Source organism: Cyrtonyx montezumae, unplaced genomic scaffold (assembly GCF_038088225.1).
Source record: "Cyrtonyx montezumae isolate F1298 unplaced genomic scaffold, pur_monq_1.0 scaffold_3, whole genome shotgun sequence".
Taxonomy (NCBI): domain Eukaryota; kingdom Metazoa; phylum Chordata; class Aves; order Galliformes; family Odontophoridae; genus Cyrtonyx; species Cyrtonyx montezumae.
Genome location: NW_027072034.1, coordinates 23,276,463 through 23,301,203, shown reverse-complemented (window position 1 = coordinate 23,301,203; position 24,741 = coordinate 23,276,463). Strand labels below are relative to the sequence as shown.

General features: G+C 39.0%; 1 protein-coding gene across 3 annotated transcripts in view; it reads right to left on the bottom strand.

Moving 5' to 3' along the window:
* Positions 1–24,741, bottom strand: part of PCCA (propionyl-CoA carboxylase subunit alpha) — a 263,973-nt gene that overhangs the window by 201,210 nt on the left and 38,022 nt on the right. For all 3 annotated transcript variants that reach the window (XM_065740814.1, XM_065740812.1, XM_065740815.1), the window contains exons 5-6: positions 24,599–24,712; positions 23,076–23,129 (exon numbers count right to left, since the gene is read on the bottom strand). In XM_065740814.1, the coding sequence (XP_065596886.1) occupies positions 23,076–23,129; positions 24,599–24,712 (168 nt within the window). The remainder of the gene's footprint in view (positions 1–23,075; positions 23,130–24,598; positions 24,713–24,741) is intronic.

Sequence of the window (24,741 nt, the reverse complement as noted above, 5' to 3'; positions counted from 1 at the left end):
CCTGCTACCAAAACCTACAGGCACTGACTCTGCAGTTACTAAAAAGACAACAGCAATGGAGGGGCAGAAGGAACAAGCGTTAGCACAGACTTTGACCAGTCACACTGTGAGGTATGTAGGCAAAAAGGTGCAGGAAAGGTATAAGGAGGACTGAAGAAGGATCACCAGTGAGGGAGGTGAGGCACTGGAACAGGCTGACTAGTGTTGTGATTGATACCCTATTCCTGGAGACTTTCAAGGTGAGAATGAATCAGGCCCTGGGCAACCTGATCCAGCTGTGGTGTCCTTGTTCCCCGCGGGGCAGTTGCACCAGATGTCCTTCAGAGGTCCCTTCCAACTCTAAGGATTCTATGGTTCTATGATTTCTACCTCTGGAGAGAACTATGATGCTCCCTCAGTTCTGCAGGCAAAAGTGATTCCGATTCCTGTTAGATTAATGAAACAATTAGTGTTTTAGACAACAACGACCAAAAAAAAATAGAAATGACTTCCAAAGGTTCCCATTTCTGAATGATGAGCTCATCCAGTTATACCAGGAGGTCACCACAGTGTGCAACACAGAGCTGGGAAGACACGGCAAGTAGGGAAAATGGAAACTCCTTGCAATCACTGCAGGAAGAGAAGCTGCAATCTGGGAAGGAAGGTAGAATGATATTTCTGCAATGGCCTCATCACTGAGCAAACGCATATACGCATACAGGATAACAACAGCATCAGACAATATAAGCCATACTAAGACACTATCTCACAATTCTGCTAAGCACTACTGTCTAGTCTCCTTGATAATTTGTAAAAGGATGCATGTGATAATATTACCAATAGAAGACTAATAAAAAACATTAAAATCATTCATAATCCCTGAAGAAAACTGTGGACTAATTACCCTGTAATGATAGATAAATAGCTCTTACAGCTGCCCACTGAGAGGAGCTCAATACACTGCACTTAAGTAAATGAAAAAAAAAAACAACACCTATTTTCCCTATTCATACTGGAAAGTATTCTAAGAGGTTTCTGAGGGATTTCTGTATATTCTAACAGTCAATTTAGTTCTTTGGAATATATGTTGCTCCCTTTCCAATTGTTATTTAAGCTCATCTTACATCATGAAGAATATGGTAGACATTAAGGACAGGGTTGATGTCAAATTGAGAGCAGCCCTATAGTAAACGTCTTGGAGTTCTGGTGGATTAAAAGCTTCACTCAAGTCAACAAGGGTTGCAGTTGCAGCCCCGAAAGCCAACATTACCCTGAGCTGCACCAGAAGAGGAGTGGTCAGCAGGGAGAGGGAGGTGATTCTCCCACTCGTGAGAAACCATCTGGAGTACTGCATCCAGGCCTGGGGCCTCCAATACAGGGCCTCTATTGGAATGGGTCCAGAGGAGGGCCACAAAGATGTTCAGAGGGCTGGAGCACCTCTTCTGCAAAGATGGGCTGAGGAAATTGGGCTTTTTCAGCCTGGAGAAGAGAAGGCTCCAGGGAGTCCTCACTGTGGCCTTCCAATACTTAAATGGAATTTATAAACAGGAGGGAGAAGTTTTTTTGGTTTTTTTTTGTTTGTTTGTTTTTTTGTTTTGTTTGTTTGGTTTTTTTTTTTTACACAGGCAGATAGTTAGAGAAAAGTGCTCAGAGAAGCCATGGATGTCCCACCCCTGGAGATGGTCAAGGCCAGGTTGGATGGGGCCCCACACAGCCTGAGCTGGTGAGTGGCAGCCCAGCCCACAGCACAGGGGTTGGAACTAGATGATGTCTAAGGTCTCTTCCAACCCAAAACATTCTGATTCAAATGTGTTGCCTTCTTAAATGTGAATGTTCAAACAAAAGAAAAAGAATCAGATACTTCTGCAGTCAAAATTAAGTGTAATATTTTTTCTGTTATTATCTTCAATTAATGAGACTTGTATGCAACCATACATTTTTTCCAACAAATCCTTTTCTTACTCTTACATAGTCTTGCATGAATAAAACAAGCAGATCTGGCCTTTTGCCTTCATTTTAAAGGTAAACAGTTTCAAAAAGAAAGAAAACAAAGAACAATATGTGATCATAAACACCACTAAGTATTTTGAGAGTTCCAAGTTGTATTTAAAACTACTACTATATTACAGTCCTTGGCTAGCATGCACAAACAACAACAGAGTTGTGCATATTTTAGTCTATTAAACAAAATAATGGAACATCACTATTACAATAGGCATATTGCTGTAAGTTTGGGATAACAACCTCTCATTATATCAGTGTCACAAATGAAACAAGACAATGATGTGTATCAATATGTCTTACGTAAGAAGATATAGGAACTTATGAAATAATCCATGAAATCCCCTTCTGGTCCTGCTCCCCATGAACCATAACCATTGCAAACTCAGGGTAAACATCACGACAAAAATATCTACCATACTAATTCAAGTGAGACAACTTCTGGGTCTGAAAGACAAATTTGGTCTGGTAGCTAAAAGGGGAACAGCTTTTGGGGAAATACACAATCAAGTTCCTCCTTCTCCTCCTGCCACCTCTCCTGACAGATGGTCCTGGAAGTTGAACAGTCTGGCTTCACTCATTCTATAAAGTAATTAGACAAACAAATCTGGATCCTGTAAATGAGCATGTGCTTGAAATTAAGTATGCTTAAACAGTTGCAGGTTGAGGGTCTTAATTCCCAAATATCAGCCTGTAGAGGAAATCAACCTATTAAATGTTGGCAATAATTCTGAAAAAGTCGATATTTCTTTATTTTCAAAGGTTCCCACATTAATGATGAGGGGTTAAGAGCGGACAATGCACAGCACAGAGCAGGGGATAATCTAACAAAAATTGCTCAGCAATCCACAATTCTTTATTAAAATGAAAACTGATGTCTCAGGAGTGCTTAAGATGGTACATGAAAATGGTGAAATACAGTAGGAGTTCTAGAAGTCTAACCTCTTAATTTATTCCTTGGGCTAGAATTACTTGGAAATTCTTAGAAAAAATTCATTTTCAATCATGACAAAGGATGTTCAAAGAGTCCATGTGTCTAGATAATAAAACTACAGAAAAATCTTTAAAAGTTAATGCAAAACATACTACAAGAATAGCAGTGAAAAAGCAATAGAAGAATTAAAATAGAATTAAAAGATAGTTGACTTTGTAACTTAATTAATACACCAAACAAGCATATCCTGGTATTTGTTTTGGTTTTTTTGTTCATTTGTTTTTGTTTGGGTTGGGCTTTTTTTTTTTTTTTAATATCAGCATCATATTGCCATCAAGAATGGGCACATCCTAGATACAGAGGTATTGCCCTAACATGCCTTCTCTCTGTTCAGAATCTGTTCACTTGCTGCCTACTTTCAGCACCCAACACGGGAGGCAATTGGACAGAGAACACAATTATCAGTAGTATTAACAACAGCAACACGCACACAAAGAGTAAACATAGGATGCCAGAGTAAGTGGGACCTTCTGTCACAAAAATGGGATCCTGACCTGTAAGCTCTTCATTTTTCATATTTAGTCCACTATACTTTACTGGCACTAGCACTGATTTCCCCTCCTGCATTACATTTGAACTTGCTCTAGATGATTACATAAACAGTACTCCCAGTGTAAGAAAGATGGCAGGAACAGGTTGCCAAGGCCAACAACTCCTCTCAACAACAGAAATAGTTTAGCTTACAGTTATTGTTAAACTACATCTTTGCACAGCCGACTAAGATGTGAAAATGGTTATTGCGGGCTTTTTCCTCCTTGCCTTGCAGTCTCACCTCAGTGCCACCAAGGGCCTGAACTGCAACAGAACTCAAGGCATTCACTCTGGAGTTCCCAGAGGATAGAGGCTGGAACAGAAAGATATTTGCCATGCAAGCTCTATTTCACTCTCCTAAAAAGTAACCCACCCATCACTAACTTAAATGAGAGAGCTATGAGTGGCTCAGCAAGATCTTTTCCCAGTTCCCAAACAATAACATCTCTCATCAAGTGAAAGGTAGAGAACGTGCTTCAAGCTAAAGATTTTTATGAGCTCTGAAGCTGATCAAAAATCTTTCTGCATCAGCAAAACTTTCCCCAAGACTCATCCTGCCTGAATCTTTGCTGAAACTTGACACAAAAAGTCTGAAACGGAAGCAAAGTAAGCATAGTGTTACAAAGAACATAAAGAAGTAGCTTGGCAAAGCTTTAAAACAGATAATCACTTCTGGTGTGAAATATTTAGTTATTTAAAATATGTTGCCAAGATGATCTCTGTTCATTATCCTAGTACAGGATTACATTAACTATTCAGAGGCAAGTTAAATTTATTCCTTCCCCTTGCCAAAATTTGAGCCTGTGAATAGTTTTAAACAAAACACAATCTGAAGAGTGTATTTATTAGATAGACAGTGTGTATAAAATTCAGCATCATCTATCTCCAGAAAATTAAAAAGCCAAAAGCAAAAATCAATGTGGAACGAGTACTGGCAAGAGAGCTGGTGATAGTAGCTATGCAAAAACAAGCTAATCCAACAGAAGGTACTCAATATTCTCACGCACAGACAATAGATTTTGTATTAAAGCTGGCACCTAAGACTGACTTTCTTTTGGGAGGGGGGAAGGGGCAGAGGGGAAGAATGAATAAGGATCCTCAATTCCAAAATTTCCAGCACAGAAAATGCAAAAAATAAGGAACTCATTAAGTCGTGTCTGGAATAAATAATCTCACTCTGAATATAAATATAGTTCAAAAGAATTTAAAAATATTATCTATAGGAAGGAGAAGTTCCAAATATCTAGAAACCAGGGCCTAATGCTGTCACTCTCCCAGAAAACTATGCCCTCTAATTTTAAGGGCTACACAGTTCAGATACTAGAGCCCTAGTTCCATAGGTTTTTCAGGAATTTATATTAAACACCAGGAATTAATGCTTAAAAAAAAAGCTACATTAAGTAGTCTTTTAAATACTTACAATGCAATATAAGCTTAAATATGTACAGCTAGAATATTATTGGTCTCTTCTGCACACATTTTAAACAAGATTTCTGATGAAAAATTACTATAAATGGACTACACAAGACTCTTTCCATTGGAAGAGCATAACACTAACTTAGAAAAGAGAAGAGAAAAATGAGATCTCTGGATGCTGCTTTGTTAAGTCACATGAACTGTCTGGATTTACAGAATTAAGAGAGTTGTGGGGCATGTGGTTAGGGGGGATTTTTTACTTTTTTTTTGGGGGGGGTACATACAGGGATTAAGATTTCCCTAGTCATAGGCTATGGCTTTTCTTCTTTATAACATTCTGTTTATTTTTAGCTTAGTCCTTTTTATTTTATTTCAGATGCTAACAGAATTGGAAGGAGCAGGGAAAAACATAAACCAGCTTTTCTTCACATGTATATGACATTAGTACAATTGGGATTTAGTGAGCATAATTAAGTTCTTTGGATTCTGCTCTAATACAGATAAAGTCAATAGACATCAGTGGCACAGTAATATAATTACATTTACTATATTCTGCAACATCTGCTGCTACACACCTGAGATAAGAATTTTAGTGCCACTTAAGCATTAAACAATTGAAAATGTGACTTTGCTTCCGATTCCTATTTTTGACCAACTTTTGTTAGATTCTGGGGCTTTATTTTCACAGCTATTAATACTTCAGCATTACAACAAAAATGTGAACAGCAATATCCACAGATGAATCTTGTCAGGACTCATGGGTACTGAGAGATATGGCAGAACAAACTGTCAAGCCACTGTTCATCATGTTTGAAAGGTCATAGCAGTCTGGTGAAGTTACCACTGATTGGAAAAGGGAAACATAACACTCATTTTAAAAACTGGATAAAACCGTAGATCTAGGAACTACAGGCCAGACAGTGTCATCTCTGTGCCTGGCAAGATCGCAGAGCAGATCCTCCTGAAGGCCCTACTATGGCATATGGAAAATAAAAATGAGGTAGTTGGTGGTAACCAAGACAGCTTTACCAAGGGCAAGTCATACCCAACAACCCTGGTGTCCTGAAAGAGTAGCAGCATCAGTGGATACAGGAAGAGCAATTGACATCCACTACCTGAACTTGGGCTAAGTGTTTGACACAGTCTCACATGTCATCCTGGTCATCAAACTGGCAAAAAATAGATTTGATGGATGGATGACTTGCTGGATAAGGAATTAGTTAGCTGGTTGCATTCAGAGTTGCAGTCAACAGCTCAATGTCCACGTGTAGACCAGCAACAAGCAGCATTCCTCAAGGATCGGTGCTGGACCTGGTGCTATTTAATATCCTTATAAGAATATGGACAGTGGAATCAAGTGCTTCCTCAGCAAGTCTGCAGATAACACAAAGCAGAGTGGTGCAGCTGACGCATCAGAGTGAAGAGATGCCACCCAGAGGGCCCTGGACAGGCTTAAGAGGTAGGCCCATGCTAACCTCATGAAATTCAACAAAGCCAAATGCAAGGTTACACACCTGAGTCGGGGCAAGTCTAAGTACAGCTATAGGTTGGATAGCAAATTGCTTGAGAGCAGCACTGAAGAGAAGGACTCAGGGGTGTCACTTGATACAAGACACCGTGTGAGCCAGCAACACATGCACTTGCAGCCAAGAATGCCGTATGTATTAAGTGAAGCGTGACCAGCAGGTCCAGGAAGGCGATTCTGCCCTGCTACTCTGTTCCTGTGAGACACCCACCTGGAGTACTACATACAGGTCTGGCCCACAACATAACAAGGACATGGAGCTGTTGGAGCAAGTCCAGAGGAAGGCCATGAAGACTATCAGAGGGCTGGAGCACCTCCCAAGCAAGGACACACAGAGAGCTGGGGTTCTTCAGCCTAGAGAAGGCTGCAGGGGAACCTGATAGCAGCCTTTCACTACCTGAAGGGGGCCTACTGGAAAGCTGGGGAGGGACAGGACAAGGGGAAAATGGTTTTAAATTAGAAGAGAGAAGATTTAGAGTAGGCTTTGGGAAGAAATTATTTACTGTGCAAGTGTGTGAGACACTGGAACAGATTGTGCAGCAAGGTCATGGTTGCCCCCCTCCCTGGAGGCATTCAAGGCCAGGCTGGATAGGGCTTTAAGCAACCTGGTCTAGTAGGTGTCCTTGCCTGTAGCAGGAGAAGCTGGAACTGGATAACCTCAAAGGTCCCTTCCAACCCGAACCACTCTATGACTTCAGTTGTATGAATGGTTCATGTAGGAGTTCTTGCTGTCCACAAAATTGAAACTATGCTCAATCTACCTATCTCAAATTCTTCCATTGCATTGTATTTTAACCAGTTTATGTCAGCAATCATTGTATAGGTATTCTACACTTTTGCCATCTTTTGATAACTCCCATTTACCTATCACACCTTCTCATGAAGAAACTCTGAACACTGGTGACAGCTTCTATGTAACTCATTTAGATGGAGCTCTAATTCATGCTTTGTGTACCATAATTAATTTGGAACCCATGGTTTTAGTTACTGAAGACAATGAAGCTGACAATGTTTAACTGAGCATTTTTATCTTGGTCTATATATATAATTTGCATAAAATATGATGTTCTTACAGTCCATAGACAAGTATATCACTGCCACACACCTTAGTTATTGAAGAAGGCGTGAAAAATTGTTATGTCACTCAGAAACGGCCCTAATTATACAGCAAATACCAGCATTCATAGAGCTTCCTCTGTAATGTAATGTTACAGCATACAAGCTGCTCATATTTTTTTTATTTATTTTTAAAGAATTTCAAAATTACCTTAGAAAACTCAAACTGGAAGTATCTCCATTATCAGCTTAATTATTAACTAAAGCTAAGCACATAACATAGCATAATGCTAAATTTCTTAAAAGTGTGCAATCCAAAAAAATCAAATAAAAAAAAATAACTGCTTCATTCCTAAAAGCATTTCTCTTCCTACTGCTTACAACCTCCATCAGTTTGCATTTCTTAAAGATAACTGCTCATAATTGGCCTCTAAAGTCATCAAGTCCAAGCTTTGTAACCATTTTAAAACTGAGGTTCAGCTTTTTGTAGTTTGCAATTACACAGCATACATGATCAGACTCATATTTTGCATAATGAAAGTTACTGTGTTAACTATTAAACTTGTGGTTTTAATTTGAATCTTTACAACATGGTCTGAGGCGCATGTGAAACTTCATGTTGTAACTGTAAAGTGCAGAACTCCATCTCATTTATGGGAATAAGGTATCAAGACATGTTTTACAATCCAAATGAAGATTAAGTCACCAAAGGAATCTCAACAGTTAACTCCCAAAAGTGATCATTTTGCTACTTATTTCACTCACTCTAGCAATGACATTCAGCTATCACAGAATCATGGGCTACAAAGCTTAACTTATCCATACTGAAATCTGTTCCTTATCTAGCTTTCTCTTTTGCCAACTTTCATCTCCTTTAATTTTAGGGAGGAATAACTGCATGCACCAGTACAGTCTGGGGAATGAGCTGCTGGAGAGGAGCACTGTAGAGAGGGACCTGGGTGTCCTGGTGGACGACAGGTTGACCATGAGCCAGCAGTGTGCCCTGTTGGCCAAGAAGGCCAATAGCATTCTGGGATGCATTAAAAAGAGCATGGCCAGCAGGTAAAGGGAGGTGATCCTCCCCCTGTACTGTGCCCTGGTGAGGCCTTATCTGGAGTACTGTGTCCAGTTCTGGGCTCCCCAGTATAAAAAAGACAGGGATCTCTTAGAAAGAGTCCAGTACAGGGCCACAAAGATGGTGAAGGGCCTGGAGGATCTCCCCTGTGAAGAAAGGCTAAGCGAACTGGGTCTCTTTAGCCTTGAGAAAAGAAGACTGAGAGGGGACCTGATCCAGGTTTATAAATGTCTGAGGTGTGGGGGACAAAGTGGCGAGGCCAGACTCTTTTCAGCAGTGTGTGGAGTCAGGACAAGGGGGAATGGACAGAAACTGCAGCACAGGAGGTTCTGCACGAATGTGCGCAAGAACTTCTCTACGGTGAGGGTGACGGAGCAGTGGCACAGCTGCACAGGGGGGTTGTGGAGTCTCCTTCTCTGGAGATATTCAAGACCCGCCTGGACGCCTACCTGTGTGACCTGGTGTAGGGAACCTGCTTTGGCAGGGGGGTTGGACTCGATCTCTTGAGGTCCCTTCCAACCCCTATGATTCTATAATTTATCCACGTAGTAACTTTTGTTTGGATTCTAAGGCAGGCTTGTCATTTCTAGAATGGAATGCAATCTTCAGATTATTGCATGCTAACAGAACATGATAAAATGAACATTTTTACTAGTAACTCCTTATAAGGGAATACTTTCTTTCAAAAGGCTGTTTTATTTCATTACTTTTTAGAAGCAGTTGCAATAATTCCAGTTATTATAATATTGTGTATCAAGACTGATGTGCCATTTACATGACATTAAAATCTGGCATTACAAATATTTATGAAGTCACATCTATTAAGAAACAAATCCTGCACGGAACGATAAAACATTTCAATACCACTGAAACCTGTGAACTTAATATACTGGAAAGGGCATTTTTCCTATTCTTCTGTTCTTCTTTACCTGGTATCAGCTTTAGGCCACACATTTTCAAGTGTTCAGTTCAATGGAACATGAATTATAGAAACATGTGTATGCATAAGAATCTAACTGGAGCCACACTTGACAAAAAGCAGAAAGTAGATTCAGCAGAGTGAGAGAATAACAATTGGTTTTATCTGCAAGACAAGAAGAATATGTGACACTGAAGTCCTTATGAACAGCATTTTTTTTTCCTTGCAGAAATGTACTAAGTGATTAGAAGTGGTATAGACTTCAGTTCACCCACTCCTATAATTCTAAGCTGTAATGGAAATTTCAGTTCATAGAAAAATAATTCCGTAGTTCTCTGGCACTTTGAGCTAAAAACAATCACTTGAATTATATTCAAAACATAATAAGCAAGTACTTGGTAAAATCATCTCCATAGACATAACATACTTAGACAGTTAAGTTGTCCCTTACAGATAGTGTTGTTTTCTGTTTTTTTAAATGCTGTGAGGTACACAGCATGTCACATTTTCTTCCTTCCTTTATAGAGGAAAGCAAGGGATTTATCATTAAATATTTGACATCAGAAGATGAGATACAGCTTTTAACACATTTAAGTTACATTTGGGGGGAAAAGCACTCATAAAAACAACAAGCAAACTACCAGAAATAAGCAGAGCAAAAACACTCTAGGAAACCAAATACGAATCTATTTTCAAGAGAATCTTTAGCTTCTTGCTGTACAAGCTGATTGAACCCCCCTATCACTTTAATTGGGAAGGCTACTTAAGAAATTCTATGTCAGTCAGGACCAACACTGAAATACAACTATAGTAGCCCACTTTCAAAATTCTTGAAAACCCATTTAAGGATATCAGCAGGGGGTAAATTAAAGCTGTATGCATTAGGAAGCTAATAATTTGAAAAATGTATGGGGCAATGAACCCTGAAGTTATCAAGCACTGAAATGACTAGGAAAGTGTTTTGTGTAGTTTGAAATAACTAAGAAGAAAAATCTGTCTTAAATACAAAAAAACTAGAATCTACTATGCAACCTAACTTAATATTAACATCAGAAGTACAACAAAATCTTGCAGATAAAACATTAGCTTATCTCATACATACAATTTTGTATGAGGCATAGCAGAGCTAGTCCCCCTACATGACAGTAGAAAACTACATGCCTTTCTATCTACTCTACATAAGAGCACTGAATATACTTCTGTTGAATTCTAAATCTTGTTGAACTCAAGTCTTCCACTCTTATTACTTCCTGCACAAAAATTCCCTTAAGCATCTGCAAAAAAGTTTAGAACTTTCAAAGAAGTAAATCAACAAAAAATTGCTATGATATTGCAACTATAACTTAACACAACATGAGAAGATGTTTCATACAGGATCTGGAGGACTCGAATCAAGGATGCTTTCCCCAAAATTCAGGCAGAATTTTTTGCCAAGCTGTTGAGTTCAACTGAACATCTCCAGGTTGGATAAGTAAAGCACCACTCTTCTCACCTCCCTCTGAGAAGCAAATTTATGAATTGGGTTCCTAAGCAGTTCTTGCATGCTAAAAAAAAATTAATCACATTCTACCTGAATGTAGGTCACTCTGAAAGTAAAGCTTCCTATTTATTTCCATGGGAACTACAACAGATACAAAGAGCACAATAACACTATTTGACAGAGCAAGTTCTCAGCTACAAAACACTATTTTTCAACACAGTCACTACCACTAGGTATGCATTTTTCACCAGTGATGAAATAGTCTTACATGCTGCACTCAAAAACTGCAACAGCAGAAGTCAGAGATCAACAGCACTGTGACCACTACTGAAACAGATCACCTACCACCACTCTGTGCCAACATACACTGTTTAGTCTCCAAAAGCATTCAGCAAGCATTGATGAATGCCAACAGGTACAATTTTTTTTCCACATGGAAGAATTCAGTGTCCACCTTTGCTTCATACACACATCCATGCCAAATACCAGTTTGTCAGACTGCCCATGCGCTGCCATCTCTTGCACATAAACAGAATTTAACAGAGTATCCACAGAAACATGATGACCACTAGGATCATCAAGTTCAATCATCAACCCATCACACCACCATGCCCTTAGTGCCACAACTTCACACTTCCTGAACACCTTCAGGGATGGTGACTTCACCACCTCCTTTGGTAGCCTGTTCCAAAGCCTCACTACTCTGAAAATAAACTTTTATTATTATTCAACTTGAATCTCCTTTGGTGCAACTTAAGGCCATTAACTCTCATCCTATTGTTGGCTGACATCATGAAGTTGCCTTCATACATGTGTATACTTTCAGCTTTTCCATGCAAGAGCTCAAACAGCATTTGGATAACCCTTTGCATAGAAAAAGTTATCTGCCCAAAGGATGTCTAAGTTGCTGCTAAATGTATTTAGACTATTAAAACATGAGTAACAGTAGCCATCATGTAAAGTTAAACAACTTCAGCTCTACATCACTTTAAAATAACATGTTCTTTCTTCAAGAGGAATAGAAAGATGCACTGAAATAAGTAAAAAAAAAGTAAACTAAAAAAGTAAGATATTTCAGCATCCATTAGAGGATTAATTATCTGAATTCCTAAAAGATGCAAAAACTCACTTTTTTGACCCAAAAGCTACAATTAATGCTTTAAGTATTACACAAAGTACAACACTATTTACTTGAGACACCTGAGAATTGTGTGTTGACCCCCCTTAAAGACTAGAACAGATATAGACTGCACCAGTTTGAATGATGCCTCTCACCCCAGAAGTAGCAAAAGATTTATATTAAAATCAAACTCCTCTTCCTTCCCACTTTCTTACCACCCCCAAAACAAAAAGAAAAGCCTACACACATCTCATATTTTATCTGAGGTCAGATCCTGTTCCAAAGATCAAATAACCAATAATTCAGTCAAAGTTACCTTTGCTGCAGTAGCATTTTACCACAGTGTTTATGCCCATTAAACCCTCCTACCAGATCACACATAGCTAATAAAAGCTACAATCTTGATCAGTCAAGAAAAGGATCAAAGCATCAAAAAGCCACATTCATAGAAAAAAACAGTTCACCTGACTTCAAGACTGATGCACACACCTATATGCAGTATGCAGTGCCTAAAGTACAACTTAAGCTCGCTTAGCCAAGAAGTACAGTACACAAAGAAGTAGTATCCACCAATCATTTAGCCATTGGGAAGCATGAGACCAGGTTAAAACCTAGTGTGGAATGGGAGCTTAGTGGGTACTGAAGTCTTCCCCTCCATAAACCTACAAGGAAGAATTTTAACCAGCACAGGGTGAAGATTGCTTTCACAAAAAAACCCTTTCTCATTTAAGCCATTCAGAATCAAAGTCCAAAACTAAGAACGTGAGGCTGAAAATATTTTATGACAGCTGACACTGGACAAAATGAAACAGTTTGAAATGTAAGATACTTGTTCACACTCAGGAAAGCTCTACTCAGGCATACCATTATTTTTCTGCTGAGCTCAATGTCTTTCCCATGGGGAGCTGCAAGTATATCCAGCCTTTTGAGACTACAGAACAGGAAGTAGTCAACCACATGGAAAAGGATTTGAAGTGAATTTATTTGGAAAAAGTCTAAAACTTCATAAACAGTTTGTGATCGTAACTAAAGGTAGGAAAAGTATATTACCAGCAATACCTAAAGATACACAATCACTTGCTAGCTTGTAAGATATTAGTCATAGGCTAGACAACTGACAGGATCAACTGAGGTTTTAAGTTGCCACTTCAGAATCCTTTTGCCTAAGAATACAATGGTAAAGAAGTCACTCTTCCCAGACTATACAAAAAGGATCTATTAACAAAGGGAATTCCAAATTTGACCAAAGTAGCACTTGCAGCCCAGAAGACCAACTACATCCTGGGCTGCAACAAGAGAAGCGTGACCAGAAGGTCCAGGAAGGCGATTCTGCCCTGCTACTCTGTTCCTGTGAGACACCCACCTGGAGTACTACATACAGGTCTGGCCCACAACATAACAAGGACATGGAGCTGTTAGAGCAAGTCCAGAGGAAGGCCATGAAGACTATCAGAGGGCTGGAGCACCTCCCAAGCAAGGACACACAGAGAGCTGGGGTTCTTCAGCCTAGAGAAGGCTGCAGGGGAACCTGACAGCAGCCTTTCACTACCTGAAGGGGGCCTACTGGAAAGCTGGGGAGGGACAGGACAAGGGGAAAATGGTTTTAAATTAGAAGAGAGAAGATTTAGAGTAGGCTTTGGGAAGAAATTCTTTACCATGAGGGTGGAGAGACACTGGAACAGATTGTGCAGCAAGGTCATGGTTGCCCCCCTCCCTGGAGGCATTCAAGGCCAGGCTGGATAGGGCTTTGAGCGACCTGGTCTAGAGGGAGATGTCTCTGCCTAGAGCAGGGGGTTGGAAATAGATGATCTTAAAGGTCCCTTCCAACCCAAACCACTCTATGATCCTATGATTGCTAGTGTGTGAAGCACATTCAGTTGATTTTGTTTTCTCCAAATATTCTCATTTAGATATATTCACCTAATGCGCAGGCTAATAAAAGGGTTCATAAGTTCTCCCACAATGAACTGGCAGGTTTTCTTCACAAGAATGTTCTGGAATATCTTTGCTGTGGTTTTTTTTTCCCCTCATTCTAAATGTTTAATGCATTACCCATCCCCAAACTGTATAATAAGTAGCTTGAATATAAACAACATTCACAATACCTTAGAAAGTGAGTGGGAAGCAGTAAGTACCAGCACTCTTTTGCTAGAGTTCTGAACACATCAGTATGATCTCTCACAGGCACACGTAATACATAGCTCTCTACGTACATATGTAAATTTAGCAATACCTATCCTTTTGAACAGGAAGTATACACAGGACTCCTTTACAAAGGAAAACAGAATTTCACAGTTTAAGTTTTCACGTAGTGATCTGTGAACAGTCAGTGCAGCTTGGAAAATGGCACGAATATCATCCTATCAAAAATACAGTTAGATAATTACATGGTTTTAATACCAAACCAAGCTGCTGCCACATGAAAGCAACCATTTTCCTCCCCAAAAGCTAGCAACCTTTGTCTTGCATCTCAATAGCCAGCCACAATGCTACTGCAACTCAAAGCATCTATTTGTCATTATAGCTATTAGCCACTCATCTCCAAGCCAGCATCTGACAAAGCATGGAAAAGAAAAAAGAGCTTGAGCAAATATTTACAGAGACCTCTATCACCATAATTTGATAGCAGTAAACTGTACAGCCTCTAAGTTCATTTGTTTCTAGGACTCTCTGAGCAGCCACCACTTTACTACGCCACCTCTAAACAAGAAGTAACCTTGATGGGATGTCTAGCCAATGTACCATATTATCATATTAAAAGAAGGCCTGTGAAGAAAAGTTTTTTGAAGAAAATAACTAAAACAGTAAAGGTAGTTACAAAGAGAGGTTTGATGGCATAAGCCTACCTGTAGTAAGGCTTCCAGACGTTATCTTTGTATTTTCTTGTCACTCTAAGCATTACTAATCAGTGGCCCACTGGAAACTCCAGTACCCACTGAATAGCCTGGCAGGGTATTTGGCTTTCAATTCTTCTACTCAGTTTATTCCCATTACAAGTATATTCATCAAGCTTAGAAACAACTCTTGAACAAGGGCACCCACTCAGCAGTGAAATGTAAATTACTGGCATGCGCTAAAACCTGGACCTGCAACTGCTAATGAGCACATTAAAGCAAAAAGCTCAGTAGATACTACTGCAAACTTTTCACTTAACCCTGTGTGTACTAAAAGCCATAATTTAGCATCAATTAAAGTTCTTATATCTAAACAGTGAGATGTTATTCAGCAGGTGCCCTACACAGCTCTGATGTAAAAATCAAGATGGACAAATACGTAAAATGCCTGCTCAGAAATGTGTACGTGCTGATCTTAGCATTCTTTTTAATCTGAGTTTAATCAAACTTTTCTTATAAAGACAAAGAACACAAAATAGATTTTCAGAACTGTTTAGGCACCTAGATCACTCTCAGTTAAGATTTGTCAAGTAGTGTGGTTATTCAGCTGTAAATAAATTAAAAGATCAATACCTTCAGGTGCTTACTTTTTCCCTCTTATTTCCTACATCCCACTTCTAAAGTATCAACCCTTTGAATCTGCCTCCATCTCAAGCTGAGGAGAGACACCCTTATTTGCTTCTGCAAGAACTATGCATTATTAACTCAAAGATTCTTAATGGGGTAGCTAGATGGCTTTCCTTAAAACAAATCACTCATTTTACAGAATAGGCCTACCAAGTTACTTGCACACGCAATCATTCCAGCACATCTAAGAGGGAGAATAACAATAACAACAGACAGTAACAAGCCACTGAGAGCAGCGTCTTCAGAAAGTCTGGCTACAGGCTGACAACAGGCACAAAACCTCATCTTCTGTTGGCTCATTCCAGAAGCCAGAAGTAGATGCTAGTTTCATAAGATCACTTCAGAAAATAAATTTTAATATTTTTGTTGATTCAAAGCTTTCCTGCTGAAGATAATCTGAGCATTAACTATTTTAACTGTCCCCCTCTCCCCAGAAAAAACGACCAACAACAACTCTAGTTGGGGTCGTTCAGTCAACCCAGTACTTAGTTATCAGTGCTACTGATCATCACCATTCAGTCCAAAGCAGAAGTAAACTATAGCACTGTACAAATAGACTAAGCTTACTTGTAAGCCATCCTTTGGACAGAATCAATGAAAATGAAAAGGCAAATGCAATCATAATAGCAAGTACTATTAAAGTTCTTTAAAGTTCCAGAGAATTATAAATTAAACCACTAAACGCTATTATGCGGTTGGAAGTTATTTATTAAATTCTTACTCTTTTCTGAGGGCCATCATTGCTGTCATACTAGCGAGAGGTTTTCATTGAGTCTTGGAGGTCAAGGGGGCCTGAGAGGATACCTCAGATACCACAGGGAAGACTGAAAAGTCTGTTTCCAACATCTTTACAGTAGTGCCCACTGTCAGGACAAGAGGCAATGCAATCTTGCTGTGCAAGACTATTGAACATAGACTACCTATTGTTACCATATAAATTAGCTCTTAAAATAAAGACAGAAAACAGAAGTGGTTATTCATAAGAAAGCATTGCTTTTGTTGAATTCTAAGCTGATGCTTCATCTATCTTAACATAGAAGTAAATTAAAAACCACAAAACAATGGGAATTCTTATTCAAAAAACAGTGGAGAGTTACTGTGTCACATCTAACCTAACTCCACTTGTAGCAACTGGACAGTTAATACTGATTTGGGAACAGAAGCAGCAGACCTGTAATACATTTCTAAAGTTGCCATACAACTCACATCAATTATACTAAAATAAGACAATTAACAAATCACCTCACATCAAAATGGACACAATTTAATCAGTCAAGCTTGTCTGCAACGTTGCAAATCAACAGTAGACTAAAAATGGAAAAAGTGAAAAGAAAAAGTGTTACCCACATAAAAGAACCACACAGCACTATGCTTGCAAGTCTGTTACTGCAATGAGGAAAAGACAGTACAGGCACATACAGCTGTCTATAATAAAAACAGTGGGAAAAGAGCAAGCATCTCTTATTCTCACAACCAGATTTCAAAACACTTGAAGACAGACAACTCAAAGTGTTTTAGAAGCCTGGTGCTACTGCAGTGATACTGCACATCAAGGAAAGGATTTTATAGTTTTTATTTACAAATTCATTCATCTACAGAGCCACACACCTTAGCATGCTGTTGAAATACAACCTGTGTGAAATATTTAGTATCTTATGATAGTCTAGATAAGCAAAATCACTAATATTCTATAATAGCTTGCACAACCATAAGTCATTTCAGAAGTCATGCAGGACCACAGTTCTTGGACCAAGGGTCTCAAACTGCCTAATATTGCTAATTAAAGAGGCATTGTGTTTAGGTTTTAATAAAGATTTTAATAAGAATAAAACAAGGTTAAGTTTGCGACAAAACTTCCCCCCCCCTCAAGAAAAAGCTTTAAAAAGCACAAGATACATGGTTACTCGAGGTGAAGAACACAAACAAGACTGTCATTGCAGTGCAAGTTTCCTATTTAGAGTTTAGGCAAAAAAGCTCAAAAGAATGAAGAGCCTTCCTACATTCATAGGGAGCTTCTAAGTCAGAAGAAACCAGATAACTGAACAAGATCTTTGCATTGCTGCCCCATGCCAGGACAGAAGACCATGGGCACAAACTGGAGCCCAGGAGGCTCCCTCTGAACAGCAGGAGCAGTGCTGCACAGTGTGGGTGCCAGAGCACTGGCACAGGCTGCCCAGAGGCTGTGGGGTCTCCTCCCTGGAGCTCTCCAGAAGCTGCCTGGCCATGGCCTGGGCACCCTGCTCTGGGTGGTGCTGCTGGAGCAGGGGCTGCGACACAGGGACAGAGGGCCCTGCCCACCTCAGCCAGCATGGGGTTCTTGGATTTTTCTAGCTCACCTGCACTAGCAGAGGGCCAGGAACATCTGACAAGCACTGCAGGTGATTTAACACCTGCAATATTTGTCCCTTCTGTAGGTATCAGAGCATTTGATACTGTAATTAGGTATTTCTACAAAAGAAAACAATTGGGATTATTATATATTTATTAAGAAAACAATTGAGATTATTTGCAAGAACAAATAATATTCAGAAGTATTCTGCCTCACAACAGAATGTAGTCTCCCACTGACATTACAGGCTCAAATGCACAACTTTTCTGGGGGCACCTTGGTTACCTGCTGTTGAAGAGGCAAGAACATTGCCTAACCTTTATCACCTATGGTCAGCAGACTCCATTAGAGCACCCAAAGCCACCACAGACTGCTGTGGCTTGGAAATGCTGTGCACTGCAGACAGAATAAGAAACTCACATCACTAGTTCTGTCCACTCTGTTCCTTGAAGGACATAACCTCTTAGTGAGATTTCTTGATATCGGGCTTCAATCATCACCTCTCAAGTCAGAAAGCACAAATGGTACTAACCTTTTTAACTAACTTACTTGTACTGACTTCTTACTGGGCAAATAATGTGGGAATTGCACATGAATCACACCTAATGCATTCCAGAACCGTAGTATACCTTGAATCACAATAAAGGAACCTCACAGTTTTACCTACAAATAATAAATCCATAAACAACCATTTTAAAGGGCTGCTGTCACTATGAATCTATATTTTAAAAGGTGACAATCCCATAATTAACTCTGTAGGGCTATAGATCCAACCAAAAGATCCTTACAGGTTATCCCTTACAGAAGATGGTACACTGCATTCTTTGTTTTACCTTATTCATCTCAAGCATACAACCACTTACAAACATGTGATTAACCACTTCCATGTGTATTGCTTGCTGATTTATTTCAGATAACACATTGTTTTTCTTTTAATTCCACTAAGAATGTTAATGTAGCCTCAAAGGTAAAGAAAACTGGTGCTATGCTGGCTGCTTTGTTCTCTCCTTAGTCCTGCCAAATAGTAGTTGCTACAAGGACACAAAAGATTTAAAGAAAGAGGTATCACTAGGTATTCCAGAAAGATCCATATCTTACTCCAGAATTGAATACTTCTGCACCAATAGCCATATGCAGGATGGGGCAGTGGTAAGGATCGGCAGAGCCAAGAGTCTGCAATTTTTTCCTTGAAGAAAACATCAGACAGCATAGTCAAGGCTGCACTCAAAAGAAGAGCATCACAGATTAAAGGATACAAGTGTAACTTTAACATTTATAGATCTATCTTACACACAAATCTAGTAGGCTTTGGGGAAAAAAACCATTACAATGCACCACCTGTAAAGGCAGGAACTCTACCTTACATACTAGAATATATTTATATGCTGATTTTAATCCAGCAAACTGGCATTTTTTTCATACTACACTTTGCAAGGGAATCACATTCGTTTAGTTTTTTTTTCCTGTCCCTACCACCACTCTGTGATTTCCCCAAGGGACTTCAATGACAACGGGGAGAAAAAATTATTTCTGTTTTTCTTTAACTAAAAATGTGAAAATTGATCCCACTATGAACAACTGCAACACTGAGTTGCCATGCATCACGATTCAGGCTTCTAACCACTGTCATGAAGCAGAAAGGCATGCAACCTCTACTACAGAGGTAAGATTCTTACTTGATGACATCAGATAGAGCATGAGAAAATGTGGTCAAATTGGATGAATGTCTGGGCCAATCTGGTCTCGCATTCATTTTTTTGTCCCTTGTTTTTCCCCAGTTCCCTTCTTTACCCAGGTAGGAAAGGGAGGGAATAGTCACAGGGATCGATGGCCAATCCTCAGGTATTCAACATGCACATGAAGAGATGGCTCAGTATGCCCACTCCCTCACAGCTACTCTGTAGGTTCACAAGAAAAGGAAAAAGGCAATTTCAGATGACTGCATCATCCAGTAGTAGGCTAACCAAAAGGCTCATCTTTAGCCTCAAGCCTTTCTTCTTGCCAAATTTCAAAGGCCTGCTGCAAACAATAGCTGTGTTAGAACTTCTCAAAAAGGGTCTGCATTAATTTTGTATAAAGGGAAACATGAAGCAAGCTAACTTGAATACAGAGGTCACTAGCAAATTGTTCTATAAAGTGACGGAACAAGCTGTCCTCTCAAAAGTGAGATTAAAAATAAAAATTGATAAAGTATGCAATAGATTGACTACACCTTTAGGTTTATGTCAATACTCAGTAATACGCAGTTACTCCATGAAGAAAAATACCACTTTTGTTCAGATATACATTGCATGTATAAACTACATGTAACTACTTGCACAACTGAACTTCACAGCCTTAGTACCCATATCACTTCCCCTAGAGCCTCTCAAGGGTTCCGAGTGGGATAGCTTAAATTTCTTAATTAAAAATATTCTAAGAAACTACATTCACTTGCCCAGAAACATAATTTGTTCTACATAATATCCAATTTACTCCAAATATCTGCTTTACCTTAAGATAAATTTTCAAAAGAATTAGTATTAAAATAGTAATTTTCAAGAAACTGGCCTTCAGTTTTAACAAAATCATTAGCTGACTTCATTTATATAAGTGCAGTGGATGCCTTTTTCTGCTGTCTTTCAACAGCAACCAGAATAGATACATCTGAAAAGGTGAAGTGCCAACTTTGTTTGTTGGATCACTATGGAAAATATGCCAGATACTAACATAATCACCTTTCAGAACATTTGTTTTGAAGCCTGAAATATTTACTTGAAATCCTCAACATGTTTGTGCTCCCTCCCATTCTAAAAAGAAAAAAAATGAGTAAAGAAAAGAAAAATGAACAACTGTCATTTTCAGTACTCTATATGTATAAATCAAATCCTCTACAAGGACTACCTAAAGCTGTGCACTTATTCCATTAATCATTTATGCAATAACAAACAAAAAGACACGCTTTTGTTCAAATTACACACAGCAGGATTACACCTGAACTGACCGTCCATGTGTTAAGTGGAAACAAAGCTTTGCTTTGAGCTCATTACCACTCTTACAGACAGAATGGTGAGTTTAAAACACTTAGTCTATTTCTCTGTCACCAAATCTAGGTAGCCTTGTTTTAAAAGTATAGATACACACCAGGAAATAAACACTGGTTTCACAAGTCCATCAGTACTTTCAGCAAAAAGAACAAATAGAATGTATGCAAATAAAGGCACAGGGAGAAAGAAGAAAATGGAACAAAAACACATCCTTGCCAACTTCACAACAGTTTTGTAACATTTATTACAGGCTTTAATGAAGAAGAGAAACAGCAGGCATGTTTTTCTCCTAAAAATGTTAATCAAGTTGTCTGAAAAAATATAAGTAGTTCTCAGTGATAAAAAAACAGATCATTTCCCCAACTCTCACTAGGGGTTTGATACTGTAGAGTCATTGACATGAAGGGAAGCACAGTTATGACTTAATTGAGACTTAAAATACTGTATTTGAGAAAGCAAAGCAGAAGTTGCTTGCTTTACTCTCTTTAGGGAGCAGAACACATTAAGTTTGTGAGATGTATTTAGAAGCTACTTTGAGATTGCAGCAATCCAAATTTGAAAGTGCTTCTAGTGAATTCCTGAAATAACATGGTCACTATTAAAGCATTTGAGTGAAAAGACGCGAAGGAAGGGGGGAGGGGATCTACAGGAATGTTCGTTCTTCCTCCACTTCTACTTAATCTTGCAAAATAAAAAAACTGTTCCAGATTGTCATGTCAACAATACTGTAATCTACATCGCTCAATAATTACCATATCACTAGGAAGCATGCCCAGTTTGGAGTAATAATTATCAAATTTCAAACTTTGGCAGCAAAAATATACCACATAATAGCATGATCTAGCACTTCTGTTTCTTTCTGTTACAAACACTGTTATAAATTAAACCAGGAACCTTCACTCAAAAAAGAGGCTCTAGTACACAAAGTAGTACAGAGAAAAGTGTTAAACTGTGTGAAAATAACACGTAAGAGGTTATCCAAGATTTGGTAAAACCTGGCAAATGCTAAGTGTTTCAAATTCCTTTCAAGTTTAACAGAACACTACCACCACTCAGCAACCAGCAGGACACAGATTAGACTCTACATTGTTTTTTCTTGTTTGCTTCAAAAAGGCATGGCCACTAAGAAGCAAAAAAATAAAATAGAAAACCTTGAGATTTAATTCCCGAATAGTTTACTCGGTGAGTTGGTAATATTATCTAACACCAAATAACCAACTAAACTATAACAGGCTATACTACAAACAGAAGTTGAGCCAAAAGGGATGTAGTAAAGGAAGACACAGAAGCAAGAACTACTATATAAGTGCTACAAACAGGAGATATCTCACAAAAGCTTCACAGAAGGACATTCCTCCATCTGTGTTTCTGCTACACTGAACTATGAAAGGTAGGAACTATTCTTGAAAACAGTAACCAATTTCTCTTACTGCCTGTTAGAATTTATCTTCTTCAGCACTTCATGGGGCTGGAGAGCTGGGTTTGGAGAAATGAGTAAAAGGGCCACATATCAGTTTCTTGTGATATGTAAAAACCCCACTGAACTAAGGAGATTATGAAAAAAATGAAACTCAAATGTGAAGTGAAAACAGCACCCTCTTGAATTACCACCTTGGTCCTTTTGGAGGTTGCAGGTCTGTAATACACAACTTCCAACACAGAAACCAGTTTTCAAACGGCTTTCTACCTCCACCCTGAAAGTGCAGTTCAGCACCATTTCAGAGCTGCTGATACTGCTGTTCACCAGCTGTGCAAGGAGTCACCAAAACAATCTCTTCAAAGCTAGTCACTGAAATCATCTAGGTTAAAAGTATTTGTTTCTAAGAAGCCACAAACAGTACAGAGAAAAAGTGCAAACACTGAGGTCCCTATATTCTTGGTGCAGCTCTTACAAACAGGCAGCTTCTCTTTTCCCAAAAGGGGCAGGCTGCAACTGCACCTATAAAATGCAAGAAAATCCACATACATGAGAAGGTATGCAAAGTACCCTGCTTTCATGTATCCTTTAAATCTGCCTTAAATGAGTACCTTGATCCCTCAGATACCTTGGAACGAATATATGTCAGCCAGTGCACCCTTCACATCCAAGCAAAGATAACTTACCAAACGTCTGGCAAATTCTTTGTTTTCTGAAAGAAATCCATATCCCGGGTGTACCTTTAAAAAACGAAGCAAACAAATTTTCAAGCTCACCAACCTCTGAAGCCAGACAACAAATTTACCACCACCTTTCAGATACTAGTAAGGTGAAATAGATCACCAAGCATTTAAATTAGCTGAAATGATTTAACTGTCCTGAGTCAAGCTGTAAAAACCCATCCACCAGTTGAGCTGCATTTTCTAAAACAAATATTACCTGACTATGGAGAAAGATGCTGCTTGCAGAGAGACTAACATACTCATTCCAGACTTTCCCTCCTTTTTACTCCCTTTCGCCACATTTACATCACTGCAGACTTCTACATAGATACTCATACATACTGAGAAGAGTATGTACAACACTACAAAGTACTCCTCATTCAAAATATTTTTTAGCTTTGATCGTAACAGTGGTTCCTAGGTCTACAGTCATAAGCTTCCTACCTTTAGCCACCCTTGATGGAGAGCAGTATTTACTGTATCATTAGTGTAAGTGATGCATCCTTAAATGCCTGATTTGCTATTCATACCCCAAAATGCACCTTGTATAATTGCTTGAAAGAACTGTAACAGTTCTCTTTTTTGCTTTTTGCTACTGACAAGATTCTTGATCCAATATAGTCCAACAGATAAAACAAAAAGCATACACTACACGCTCTTGTAAAGAGTGTAAACAACTGCATTCTACTTTCAGAAACTCAAGAGTGAAGGACATGAGTCATTTTCTTTTCAGGGTAGGTCTGAGCCCCCCCCAAAAAAAAGCATCACACCAAAACATCTACTTTGAAGGAAGTTACAACGCTGCTCCAAACCACTCCATAGTAATGAGTGTTGCTCAAACACAGCCATCAATTTTTACTTTAAAAAAGCTGTTTACAGTAGCTCTGAATAATACATTTATTTCATTATATTTGTGAACATGACCACGCATTTGTTTTTCCAGCCAATCCCTGTTAAGCTTTGAATCTCTGGCCAGTTCAGAGAAGAAAAGCAGAACAGCTTACGTGAGTAAGTATGGGTTGATGGGCACTCCATAAACATTGTGAAACAAATAATTGCAGAATGCACCTTCTTGCAAATAAAACACATAATTTAAAAACCGCTTCAAATAGTTTAAGCAAAAGCTTTCTTTGGACACGCTTTGTAAAACATTCAAAAAGCCATTATGGCATATAAAGGGTTAGCGCTCAAAACTAATTGGGATTTTTTTTTCCCCCAGCAAATTTGGAAATGAACTGAAGCTGCTCCCTGGTGTGAAAGCTGAATCCAGCAGCCACCTGCAGGATCAGCAACCAGTGCTGCCAGATGCTACAAAGCCTTTGATTTCCAGTAGCGATTTCGGACACATTTAACTCATGTGACATGAACTAACTGGAATCGCATATTCAATCACTTCTCCCACACACACCTTAAAAAAAATACAAACTCTGGCTTTTCTGCTTGCTATATATGAAACAGCTGCAGCAGATAGACTCATTCAGACTCACAGCTTGGGCCCTGGTTTTCTTAATGACTTCCATGATGGCATCCATGTTGAGGTAGCTTTTGCTGGTGGGAGCTGGGCCAACACAGACAGCTTCATCCGCCATTTTCACGTGAACCTGATGAGAGAGTATTCCACATTAACAGA